This window comes from Coturnix japonica, chromosome 23 (genome assembly GCF_001577835.2).
Source record: "Coturnix japonica isolate 7356 chromosome 23, Coturnix japonica 2.1, whole genome shotgun sequence".
Classification (NCBI taxonomy): domain Eukaryota; kingdom Metazoa; phylum Chordata; class Aves; order Galliformes; family Phasianidae; genus Coturnix; species Coturnix japonica.
The window spans coordinates 2,269,022-2,281,402 of NC_029538.1; the positions used below are offsets into that span (position 1 = coordinate 2,269,022).

A 12,381-nucleotide genomic window follows, 5' to 3' on the forward strand; every position below is an offset into this window, starting at 1 on the left:
ACGCCATCTGCCTGCCATTATCCTGCTAATCCTGCCCTGCTGCTGGTGAATACTTTGCATGGATGGATGCAGGGGGGGGAATCACGCTGTCATGAGGGTTCCATGCAGTCACCTTTCCCCAGGGTGCTTTTCCTGAGCCAGAGAGCAGAGCTGAAGCTGAAAGCAGAGCCTGTGAGAACAGCATCCTGTATTCCCAGTGCATAAATAATGGAAAGAGTCATTTGCGTGCTTGTAACGGATTAAAAAGAAATAAGAAAGAGCTGAGTTGTGTTTTGTGATGGTCCCCCTGCGTCAGTACATGAGAACATGCAGGGATTTTAATAAGCAGAGGCAGAGCCTCAGTTCTGTCTCATATCACAGCGGTGACAAAGGTAACTCTTCCACATCAGTGCTCAGGAAGTGGTGGCACTGCCAAAGCATTGCCCTGCATGGACTCTGAGCCCTTCACATCCAGCTCCCACCCAGTTAACAGATGTATCTGTGGATGTTGTTCAACACCCCATTTCTTTCTTTTTCTCCCCTCTTCTCCCAAAGCTGCACAGGCAAACAATCCCCAGCACAAGTTTGGGGGTGAGCAACGTCCTCCTGCAACATCCCTGCCTGGAACTGGAACCCAAATACAGATTAAGGTCTTTCAGATCCCTGTGCATTTTACACAGCAGGAGGAGCAGACTCTGCCCTGAACACGAATCCAATTCCCTTAGAGTGCAGAACTTCTATGGCAAAGCATAGCAAGTGCTCCATGCAAATCTCCCAGAGCCACACAAGTGGAAAAGTTCAGTCCTACAGTGAGCTCCTATGGACTTTAAGTTATTGCACACACCTGCTATTGTTTCCTGTGCGTTGACACAACAAACACATCATTCTTTACTAAGAAGCAGAGATATCAAGTTGTCAGTGACTCATTCCATCCTTACGTCCTCTCCCGTGGACTGACTGTTATCTGAATTATTACAATCTAATTAAGCTTGATCATTCTTTTTTTCCTGCGTAGTGAGAGCTGTTGCATTAAGTCAGTGCCACAAACCCATTCACCTGTCACTGCAGGAGGGCTGCCTTGACTAACATGTAAACACACAGTGTTAGCAGATCCAGAACAAAAAGGACTGTGTGATTCACAGCCTGGGGATGCTGTGATGCTGTTTGAGGCGTCCTACACGGTCACCTTGTGAGCTGCAGCATCGTGGCTACAGGGGTGAGGTACAGAGATATGAGCTTAAACCGAGACTGAGTGGTAAACATCTCACCATCAGTGTGACTCTGGATGATGTGATGTCTATTACAATTAATTAAGAGAGGAAGGAATCCTATGCCAACAGCTCAGCACCACAGGACGCCACAGCACAGAAACAAACACTGAAGGATGATCATATCAGAATGATTTTGTACTGAAAGCATCCACACAGCAGCATTCAAAACAGTGAGAAACGGTGCCCTAACCCAGAAGGGAAGGCTTGCAGTCCCTTGACAAGGATTTGGATGCAATACGGAATCTGGCTGAGTAGGAAAGAATCAAAATATGAAGCTAAATCCCATTCAAAAGTGAAACGCTCCTCAAAAAGCACACTTAATTGCTCTTTTCCAACTTTAATTATTTCTTATGGATCGACATTCAGAAGAAACAAGAAGGGGGGACCCTAACAGCAGAACCTCCAAAGGCAAAAGGAACACTGTTGTGTCTGCAGTCACAGCACCAAGTGTCACTCACGTGTTGTTCAGGATGTGTTCCTCCAGAAAGTTCTTCCATTTATTACACACACACACAATGCTGCATGAACCGTGTTTATAAGCACTCCAGCATTCCATATACACTTGGGCTAAGAAACAAGAGATGAGGAAATGAAGAAAGAAGCAGCTTTGAAGACGGCCCTGCCATTAGGCACCTGCAGAACATCAGCTTCGCTCAAAGATCCCACACCACGTCAGATAAAAGGACTAATTAGATATCTACACTTAATTGTGCACACCAAGAAGTAGGACTGGTTTCCAAACCAGGCTGCAGCCCTCCTTCCAGAGCAGCCTCAGACTCCACAACTGATTTGGTTTCTGAACCAGAAGTTAAATGAATGGACAGCAACAACCTCCCAGGCACCAGGATTCCTTAGATAATTCCTTATCTTTGTATTCGTTAACCCTGTACAAAAGAAAGCTGCTTAGCCAAGCGTTCATATAAAAATAGGCGAGGTCTCTTTAAATTTAGAAATTTATTTTGTTTAATCCACAAGCTTTATATAGCTTTAGTTAAAAAAACAAAAACAAAACAAAACAGTGAAAACATGACAATATCCAAAGGTCAGGTTCCTCCCACTTCCAAAGACCACATCTCTGAAAGTGGCTCACACCATTCAGAGGAACCCTAACGAGACAAGATTTATGAATGGGGCAACGACATCTCACAAACAGAATTTATGGAACTGAAGGAATTGTTCTGGGATTGCTGATCATGGAAACTGCCCTTTAAAAAAATAAACAGAACAAAAAATACAAATGAAATTCCAGTGTTCCAAATCAACATGTTACATCAATATAAACCCACAGTGTCCTGGTAAACAACATGCTTTCATTTATGTACCACTCTAAATTGCTATTCTTGATTTGCTTTAATGGAGACTGTACAGGCAACAGTAGAAAGCATTAAAATATATGTACTTCCTTGGTAATTCTGCAGTGGTTTTACTTCTGGGCAGGCTTACAAACCACAAAGGTTAGTAGCGTAATGTGAGTGGATACAAAAGAAGTCAAATGAGACCCCCACAAATCATTCTAAAAGGCTCTGTTGAATTTCAAAGAAACCAGGGAGCTGATGGTCATGTCAAAAACCTTCAATACAAACCCCTACTGCTTCTAAGAAGTCTCGCTCTAAAGGAAATTATGTTGACTGTCAATGAAAGAATGTCACTAGTACACTGTGGACACCTTTTGCAATGTAAATCCATGCCCTTTGTACATGGTGAACCTCAACCTAGCAATTATTACAACAAATGTTATATTCTAAAGCTCAAACACATTTAGCAATTTGAAATTGAATTCTGAGTACAAACCAAATAAAATGTACATTATATCAAAGGATTCGACCTAAGATGGGGGGGACACCTGTGCCTTCCTCATGGACCTCAGTGCCTTCTCTCGCAGGTGCTTTTCTAGATCATCAAGGTTGTCCTCTGGTTCACTTTCTGTCTCCTTGAAACAAAGAGAAAGCATTTCTTCACAAACTGGAAGCTGAGCTGGAGGGCTGCAGCCCAAGTAATGTAAAGCATCAATTAAAACCACACCGTATTTCTGAAACAGGACTGCTATTCGTTATCAAGAGCACTGCAGGCACTCACATCTATTTCCTTACACCGGGCTCTGAAACACTAAATCATAGGAACCAAACTCATACCTTCTTGGGTTCTGTCTCTGCTTCCTGCTCTTCCTGTGCTGAGGTGGTATCCGCTGCAGCTACAGCAGCAGCTGCTGCAGCCACTGCAGCCTTTTCCTTCTTATGCTTTTTGTGTTTCTTGTGCTTTTTATCCTTTTTATGCTTCTTATCCTTCTTTTTCTTCTTCTTTTTTCCGCCCCCTTCTTGATCTGAATTCTGCAATAAGCAATTCAACAGATATAACACATTCCCAAGACTCCTGAACTCTGGGAAAAGAAACCCACAGCCACAGCAGGCAATTCAGATGGGCCATACAACTCCTAACACTGAGGGAAACACAGCCTGCCTTCAGAACTGGGAGGGTACACAAAGGCACTTCCCTTAGTCTCAGAAGTGCTGAGCTTGAAACACGTATTACAAATATTTAATTATAAAACTACGGAGTCTCCCCAAGGTTACTCAGTCTAGCAACTGATTGCCTCTATGAAAATAATACCATGCAACCCCCAAAAAACAAACAAATACCCTTGCAGGCGATGGGCTCTGAGTTGGACTTTTAGCCTTTTTTGCAGGTGACCAGTTAGCAGAAGGGGAACGAGACCGAGCAGGAGATGGAGGCCCTTGGTGCTTTTTTGGAGCTGGCTCAGGTGATCCCGATGCAGACCGTGATGAAGACACCCGTCTGGCAGATCTCGGACTTGGGGTGGAAGCCCTTGGAAACAGAAAAGCTACACTTAGATTCTAGCATTAGAGATGTAAGAGATGAAACAAAGGAGTAAAAATTTCACAAGTCAAATGAATGGATGCTCTTGTAACCCGGTTAAGCAGACACTTAAAATACAGAATATAGCTACTGTGCTGGCATATATCACAAAGGGCAAAATGATCTTACATCAGTGTGCATCTGTAATGCAAAAGGATACTGCAATACGATAGCTTGTTAAGTAATAAGACTACTGTTGGTCAGGAGTAATTGCTCCCTTTTTTCCTGATATGATTAATTTATAACTCTATTAAAACCTCAAGAGAATAGCAAAGCTATTTCACCATCCAGTTAAGAGTGCAAATGTTCAGCTACAATTTTTTTCCCTGAAGGGGTAAGGAAGCACACTGCGCTTCTGACAACCTGTTCACAAAAGCAGCAATCCCACTACAGATAACTGCTAACATTAAGTACTTTTACATCTTGTGCAACCAGGTAGGAAATCATTCATGACTGATAAAAAGCAGGAGCTCCCTTCTGCAGTAAGCTTTAAGATAAGACAAAGTTCATTTCACTTTAAGCAACAGTGGGAACAAAATTTCTAAGTTTTGGCCTGCTTGCTCCCAGTGCTTTGCTGTGCTACTAGCAGACTCTACAGCCTCTCCAATGCTTCTCCCTGCACTTCAGATTAAAAGCACCCACTGAAATAAAGTACAGGAAAATCCCCTCAGGATTCAGCAGTACAAAAGTGGAAGCTGAGGAGCATCTCCATCACTCGAGCAACCTCAGGATACAGGGGAGCAATTGTTCATGTGATCCCCTAGCTACCTGTAATGTATCATTTAAAAAACCAAAAACCAACAACAAATTAGATGGATTTTTTTTACTTTGTCTTCTTCGGTTCAGGTGTTCTTGACACCCTCCTGATGGGTCTAGTGCTTGGAGATGGAGACTGTCTTCTCTGGGGCGATGTTGATGCTCCCCTTCGCAGTGGTGGTGGACTTGAAGAGGTATGAGAAGCTCTAGGCCTTGGTGAAGGTGAATGCCTTTTGTTTTGTGGCGGAGAACGTGTTTCCCGATTGGACCTACTGGGAGGAGAACCCTTCCGGTGCTTGGAAGATATGGATGGTGAGCGCCTCTTAGCAGCTGGAGAGCTCCTTTGTTTTGGTGGTGGTGAATGGGAGACTCTGCGTTTTGACTGCGGAGAAGGTGAAGCTCGTCGTTTGGGTGGAGGAGGAGGAGAAGCTGTTCTTCTCTTTGGAGGTGGAGAAGGAGAATATCGCCTCTGTATTGGAGGGGAGTACCTCCGTGGCGAGGGGGAGCGTCTGCGTGGGGGTGGTGATGGAGACCTACAAAGAAAATAAATGTTTAGGTACCATACAGGCATGGAAATCAGTTACAAGTGTCATTCACTATGGCTAAGAAGAATTACACAAATGTTCCTCTAAACTTAGTTAATACTTCACTCAACAGCAAGCTTCTTGGGAAAGTTTGATATTCAGTGACTGATACAGCAATCAAACCACAAGCAGACCATGCAACTACCTCAGAAAACCTCAACAGCAAAACTACATCCCCCTCAGCAAGCTGTGCATCAAGGAATGGGTTCCCTACAGCACATTTCCTGTATGGGTCACAGCTGGAAGTCAACAAACCCAAAATGACCAAAACCAGAACACGGTACCTTCGGCGGGGCAATGAGGGCGAGCGCCTTCGCCTGGGAGGTGGGGGTGGGGAAGGAGAGCGTCGTCGCCGGGCAGGTGGGGGGGATGGGCTCCTCCTCCTCCTACTGCAGAAATAAAGGGATTACTCAGAAAAGTTGCAACTGAGCCATGAGTTTATTCTTCTCATTCCATTATGTAATATTATCTCGCTGGTGTGCTTTTTATTCTACTAGAACTGCTAATGAGGGGATAAAAAGGGAGATCCCTTAATGAGCCAGAACAGCTAACAACCACCTTCCTCAACACAGTGATATGAAAGTTAGGTGTACAGGGTGGAAGGAACTCAATGTTTTTGTCCTGTTAGACACTGCCAGCAGCAGTCTGAACCACACACAGACTGTCTTGGGTTGGAAGGGACTCCAAGGATCATGAAGCACATTGGTGCTGTGAGTGTGCAAATTCAAAGGAAAGGATTACTTTATCTGTGACAAAAGAAGAACCTAAATGACTTTCAATATCTAAATCCAGTTAAAAAGATGAATTTCTAACCAACCTTTTCATCACTGGTGATTGCCACCTCTTTTCCATCTGCATCCTGACAGCAGTGGAAGGAAAACAAAACAAAGACAAAAAAAATCTAACTGCCCAATATTTGAGGCAGAAATGAACACATTCCAATAAATTCAGATTAATTCTCAACAGATAAAGAGAATGCAATCTTGGAATCTAACCAGGCATCCCTCATGTGATATGCAGTGCTAGATGCTTCAAGGATAGATAACAAAAAGCAGTCTGTATTGAAAATCAGTTTACCTCAGAAATGTCAACGGTTGCCAGTTTTAAGAGAATTACATCAAATTTTGTACAAGCTCAGTTCACAGTAGGGGCTTTAACGTATTACATCTCAAATCACAAAGTCTAAAGAGGAAGCCAGCAGTATAACCAGCACCAAGATCTTGGTTTACTTCTTTAAGTTACTTTGGAGAAAGAAAGACTATCTGCTTGCACAGAGGGCACAAATTAGTTCTTTCGGGTAACTGCTGACAGATCAACACATGAACTCAACAGCTACCAAACTAAAAAAGAGGAGTTGTGTTCATAGGAAGAAGCTGTTACCGAGGGGAAGGCTCCTTCTGTCGTTTTCGTGGGGATGGAGATGGACTGCGTGAATGGGAATGGCGGCGGCGGCGCCCAACCTCCCCATTCTTCACATTGGATCTCTTCGGTCTTTCCTCCTCAGATGAAGATGAGGAGCCAGAATCTATAAATGGAGAAGAATTACCCTCTGGAGAACGATTCTACACTAAGTCAGAAGTCCACAATACTAGGAAATAACCCATTGCAATAAGAGACTAAAGAAGTGATGGGAAACAACATTTGGGTGTGATGGAAAGAGTTTAAAAGTGCAGCTTTCAAAGATGCCTAGCAGGAGATGTGACACAACCTCTAAGAATTAAGCCTTCCTTAATGAAAGTAGCATGAACAATAAATGAAGATACTCTATTATGGGTGGGTAAATACACAGTTAAGTTTGTAATAGCACTGCACACAGCAAAATCATTTTGAAATCAACATTTGGACTGAGTGATAATTAACTCCTGCAGGAGCATTAATCCAGGTTTAGGAAATGCAGGTTATTCTTACCAGAAGACGACTGTTGATTTTGCCTTCTGTACTGACGTCTCTGTTGCACAGAATCTGCTGCAGCCATTTTACCTCCCTTATCTTCTTCTGAAAAGATACAGACACAGATAGAATATTCAAACTGAAAATGAATTTTGCCTTATTCAGGCATAAGTAATCAAGCATGCTTTGTTCCTTTTAATTTAAATATCTGAAGATAGCACTGAGTCTGGAGTACATTATGGCTGAGCTTCTTACAGGAAAGCTCAGGTGGAACATTTGAGGCAGTATCAACAACCATTTTATGCTTCAGAAAACCTTGTTTCAATGCCAGCTTATCAACAGCACTCGGCACTTTACAAACACCTTTCATCGCTACGCATCTTAGACCAAAAACCCCAAAGGCAGTGTTGACAAGCAAGAACCATACCTGACTCAGACAGCTCAGCTTTCCTTGGTTTTGGTGCTGGTGAAGGAGATTCTCTTTTTTCAGTACTCTTATGCTTCGGTGCTAAAAGAAAACCAAACAAGACACTTCAATTCGTTTCTTTTTTTTTTAAATCCATGCATGTTTTTCTGCTCAAACAAGGTGCAGATGTCATCTTGAAGACGACGAAAGCACAGAGACAAAGCTGGTATAAGAAACTTATTTCTTACCTGCCCCCCTGCCAGGTGAAACAGAGCCACGGCTTTTCCTTGCACGATTTGACTGCTGAGGGGTTGGAGATCTGCGTGGTTTGGGAGGTGGACTTGCTGGTGGGGATGGTCTGTGCCTTCGCCTCGGAGGGCTGGCAGAAGGAGACAGCCTACGTGTTTTACGAGGAGGACTGGATACAGTTCTTTTAGGTGGTTTCTTTGGTGGAGATCGGGAACGTGAGGAGGAGGAGGAAGAGCTACTGCCAGATAGAGATGCTGATGACCGTCTTCTCCTGTAAATCAAATGTAGTATTAGACACTGACCTGGCCTAGAAAATGTTTGAGCATGAACACAGAACTGAATTTGTCTGCAAGCACATATACAGAGCCACATACAGCAGCACTTCCAAAACACGACGAACAGCCTCCAGCACTGGTTCTTAATCTCTTCTACAAATCAAACCTTTCCATTATTTTTAAACTACAACAAGTAAAAAATAAAAATAATAAAAGATGGTTAGTGTTACCTTTACTTATTTTTTGTCAATCTACAGGCTACAACTAAACTTTTCCTCCTGGGAGCAATTAGTTTTCTTTGGGTTCTCTAACTTTTGGATGGTTAAAAGGATTCTCCATGTTAGCACACGTGATTTAATCACCTTTCAAAACTGATCTATTTCAGAGTTTAGCGTGCAAATACGCTGAGAGGTTTTTACACCAGGAGGCAAAAATTTCAGACAACAATCCTGAACCTGCGTATTCATCCTTATGTTTTAGTTTATCATCCTTCCTTTGTAACTCTAAAAAGATTGGGCCTCTAGAATTCTGCGGCAAAATTTGTGGCAAGTTCTGTTGCAACTGTGTACCTGCAGAATCCACCTTTGGCTGCAGAATTCCTGAGAACCTGGAAAAAAGAAACCCTACCTTGAGTGAGACAAACACTTGCTGAAAGGGAGCTCTTGTACATCCTGCAAGATACACGCTCGATACTTCCCACAGTTTTTGCAATAACTGTGCAAAATGAACATCTTTACAAAGTCAAAAAGAAAGCACTTATCACTTGCTTAAAAAAAGGAAGAACTGCTCCTTCTTAAAAGGAAGGAGTATTGTACACAGGAAGTGTCGCTGCAGTTCTCTTCCTATGAAGAGGACAGGAATTTATCCTATCCCTACAAAGACAAATCCCTGTTTTGACACTGCCCTGAGTACATAATTCTCTGCAATGCAACTCAGAACTTTCCTACCATAACAACTGCTCATGGATCAAAAATATAACCTTCAACACTAAGGAGCAGAACCTAAAGAGTTCTTATTTTTAAAATCAGAAGAACATGAAGAAATACATTTCAAGTCAAAGCTTAATTTTTTACCTCAACTTTATGTAATGGAACAGTGAGTCATAATTAAAAAAATCCCCACAAGTACAATCCAGGGCTTGTTCTAACATTTCCCTTCAAGGGGAAATAAAATCAGCCAAAGGATGCCTCATCCACCTAAGGTGGGAGCTATCCAGAGCCATTTCAAGGTCTGAAGCTGCCACATTTTGGAAGGTGGACAGCTACCGGCTGGCCCCAAAATACTTACAAAACATGACATGGCAGTTTCTACATCATTCAAATCATATATTACTGGCAGCACTGAGAAAAGATAAATGAGACAGTCCTGATAAACCTCATTCACCAAAATTAACTGAAGAAAAAAAGAAGAAAAGGGAAATCTTACCGCCTCACTGGTGATCTGCTTCTCCTGTGCCTGGGTGGGGGAGGCATTCGCCTTGGAGGAGTCCTCCTCCTCGGAGACGGCCGTCGTCTGGGGCTTGGTCGCCTTCTAGGGGAGTAAGACCTGTCACAATCAGAAATTCCAATGAAAAGCAACCATCTAATTTTTAGACTTGAGGAACACCGTCCTCCGGGCACTGAGTGAGGTTGCTTTTTCTCCAACTGCATAAATCACGATGCCAAGTGCTGCATTCAGCCACAATCAGTGGTTTTAAGTTTACAAATACCTTCAAAGGAGTGAAGAGGGAAAAAAAAAAAAAAAAAAGAGGAGCAGGAGGAATTTGCAAAATCTTCATTATCAGACCTAAAAGGTCCCATAGAGTGCACCATTCCCTCCCTAGTCACCATTAGTCTCTGCAGCCTCTTTCTCATGGTCTGACATGAGGACAACAGCTTCCCAAGATGTTTATTCATTGAATATATCATTCTCATCTGGCCCAAAACGTTCACAGCTCAACATCACTAAAAACACAATTACCTTAACTGAGAGTAAGGCATTAAATGGCAGTTCCAGAAGAAAACATTCAGTTCTCAATCTCTGCCATCAAGATAAATTGAAGCCCTACCTTGACCGTGATCTGTGACGCCTTCTTGGTCGAGAATGAGATGGAGAACGTGATCGAGACCTTGACCTTGATTTAGAGCGAGTTGGGGATCTCTGACGAGTCTTCTCTTTCTCCTTCTCTCTCTCCTTCTTTGAATTACGTTCTGGTGAAATTTCTTTTGTCTCTGGTACAGGAGGTTCAGACTTAGGAGCTTTTGGGATATCACTATTAAAAAGAAAGACTTAAATTACAAGCACATACAAACTGTATCCACAGGAGTAGCAAGTTTAGAAGCTGACACCATATTCCCCAACACAGAACATCCCCTTGCCCTTCTGTCATGTTAAAGATCCCACTCTACAACCATGAAAAGAATTAGAATATGGTGCAGTGATTCAGAAGACAAGTAAGAGTAACACCAAGGCTGTGCATTAGCTTGCTGGAAAACAAGATGACATTGTCAGAAGCAGAAAGGATGCCCAGTGTAATGAAACAACAGTGGCAGTTTAGGATTCTGCCCTTAGAATTCTATACAAGAAAAAGAAACCCTACTGAAAATTCTTAGACAAATACTCTTGTCATTTTAGAGGAACCACGAGAAGTACACATTGCCTGTAGTCCAGCTTGGGGGAATAATCTTGCATTAACATGCATTAAGATCATTCCCATTCGTTAAGAATCAATGTACCATTCTCTACAGTTATCGCACCCACCTGTTTGAAGTCGCCTCTTGAACAACGGTCTCCTTTGGTTTCACAGAGGGTTCTGGCTCAGGAGTTGCCTCCTTCTTTTCTGGAGCAGGCGTAGCACTGCGGCTCTTGGTTCTGTGATGAGGGGAGCGAGAATGGCTGCGCTTCCGCTCCCGCCTGACAGGTGATGATCTCCTCCTGGGGGAAGGAGACCTGGATTTGCGTCTGGGAAAAAAGAAGCAGTTCATAATGAAAGAACATACATAAAAATAAAACTAGTGATTTTCAGGACCTAGAAGCTTTTCTGAATAGAGTTGATTCTCAGTACTCATCTACAATGCATGCAGGAGGACTTAGAATTTCTACTAGTAATTTACAGCCACATTAATATCACAAACTTCAAAAAGACAAAGCCTGGAACAGATGAACCACTGAAAGCAGTTGCTAGTGTAAATAGTACCTCTGTCAGTGTCTAAATGCTAATCAATTATTCCAAGAAGTCAAATCAGCCTGCTGAAATAGCTAAGGGGACTATTTACAAACTTCAATGAACTTTGCCATGCACTCTTTCTTGCAGTCTACAGTACTGCTAGACATACACTGCCCATGTATTTTTATTACCTTCTTGGACTCCTGGATCTGTCTCTTTTCTCTCTGTTGTCTTTGTCTTCCTTATCCCTCTTCTCCTTGTCTTCGTCTTGTTTCTTCATAGAAGCCAGTTTCTCTTGCTCTATCTAGTGTAACCAAACATCACATAACTCAGAGACACCACAGAGACCTTATCAAAGTTGTATTTAAGAAAACAAAGAATCTACTGCTTCAGACTAAAATGTTTGTGCTTCAAAGAACCCAAACCACCACCCATAACATCAGCACCTGCACTGCCTCTAATTCTGCACAACGCTCACAACTCACCCACAGTTCTGTCATGAAATCCTACCTGCCGCTGTTTAATTTCTTCTTTCTTCAGTTCCAGAAAAGCAGTTGGAATACCAGCAATGTTTTCTTGTGCACTTAACAGCAGTGGCCACAGTTCGCCCATGAACTCCCTAGCATTTTTCCCATTCAAAAAACCAGTCAGGTTGATTTGCATCATTTTGGAATCTGGATTCTGCAAAGAGATATGACAGGAAGACAAGCCGGTTATCTGAAAAAAACAACCTACAATTTGTCTTAAAACTTAAATTAAAGCTACCATGGGGACTAGAATACATATACACTCAAGAATTCTACGTATATAGATTTTAAATCTCTCCCTAGTGGTTTCTCATCAATATAAGTCTATCGTATTATTAATTTTCTTTTGTGTCTTACCATAAAGATTCAAAGGCCTGTTAATCCTTTGTGGGTTTCACAATTATTTTTGGACTGTGTGACTGCTA

General features: G+C 42.4%; 1 protein-coding gene across 9 annotated transcripts in view; it reads right to left on the reverse strand.

The window, feature by feature from the left end:
- Positions 1-2,185: 2,185 nt before the first annotated feature.
- SRRM1 (serine and arginine repetitive matrix 1) overlaps positions 2,186-12,381 on the reverse strand; it is a 15,133-nt gene continuing 4,937 nt past the window's right edge. For 2 of the 9 annotated variants that reach the window (XM_015883626.2, XM_015883635.1), the window contains 15 exons: positions 11,940-12,110; positions 11,621-11,733; positions 11,024-11,224; positions 10,332-10,535; positions 9,710-9,829; positions 8,009-8,280; positions 7,782-7,862; positions 7,373-7,459; positions 6,845-6,989; positions 6,282-6,323; positions 5,749-5,853; positions 4,952-5,413; positions 3,887-4,073; positions 3,383-3,577; positions 2,186-3,180 (listed from right to left, as the gene is read on the reverse strand). In XM_015883626.2, coding sequence (XP_015739112.1) covers positions 3,076-3,180; positions 3,383-3,577; positions 3,887-4,073; positions 4,952-5,413; positions 5,749-5,853; positions 6,282-6,323; positions 6,845-6,989; positions 7,373-7,459; positions 7,782-7,862; positions 8,009-8,280; positions 9,710-9,829; positions 10,332-10,535; positions 11,024-11,224; positions 11,621-11,733; positions 11,940-12,110 — 2,490 coding nt within the window. In that variant the 3' untranslated portion in view covers positions 2,186-3,075. Of the gene's footprint in view, positions 3,181-3,382; positions 3,578-3,886; positions 4,074-4,951; positions 5,414-5,748; positions 5,854-6,281; positions 6,324-6,844; positions 6,990-7,372; positions 7,460-7,781; positions 7,863-8,008; positions 8,281-9,709; positions 9,830-10,331; positions 10,536-11,023; positions 11,225-11,620; positions 11,734-11,939 lie in introns of all 9 variants that reach the window. The other 7 variants (XM_015883629.2, XM_015883628.2, XM_015883627.2 and 4 more) reach the window with 7 other exon arrangements.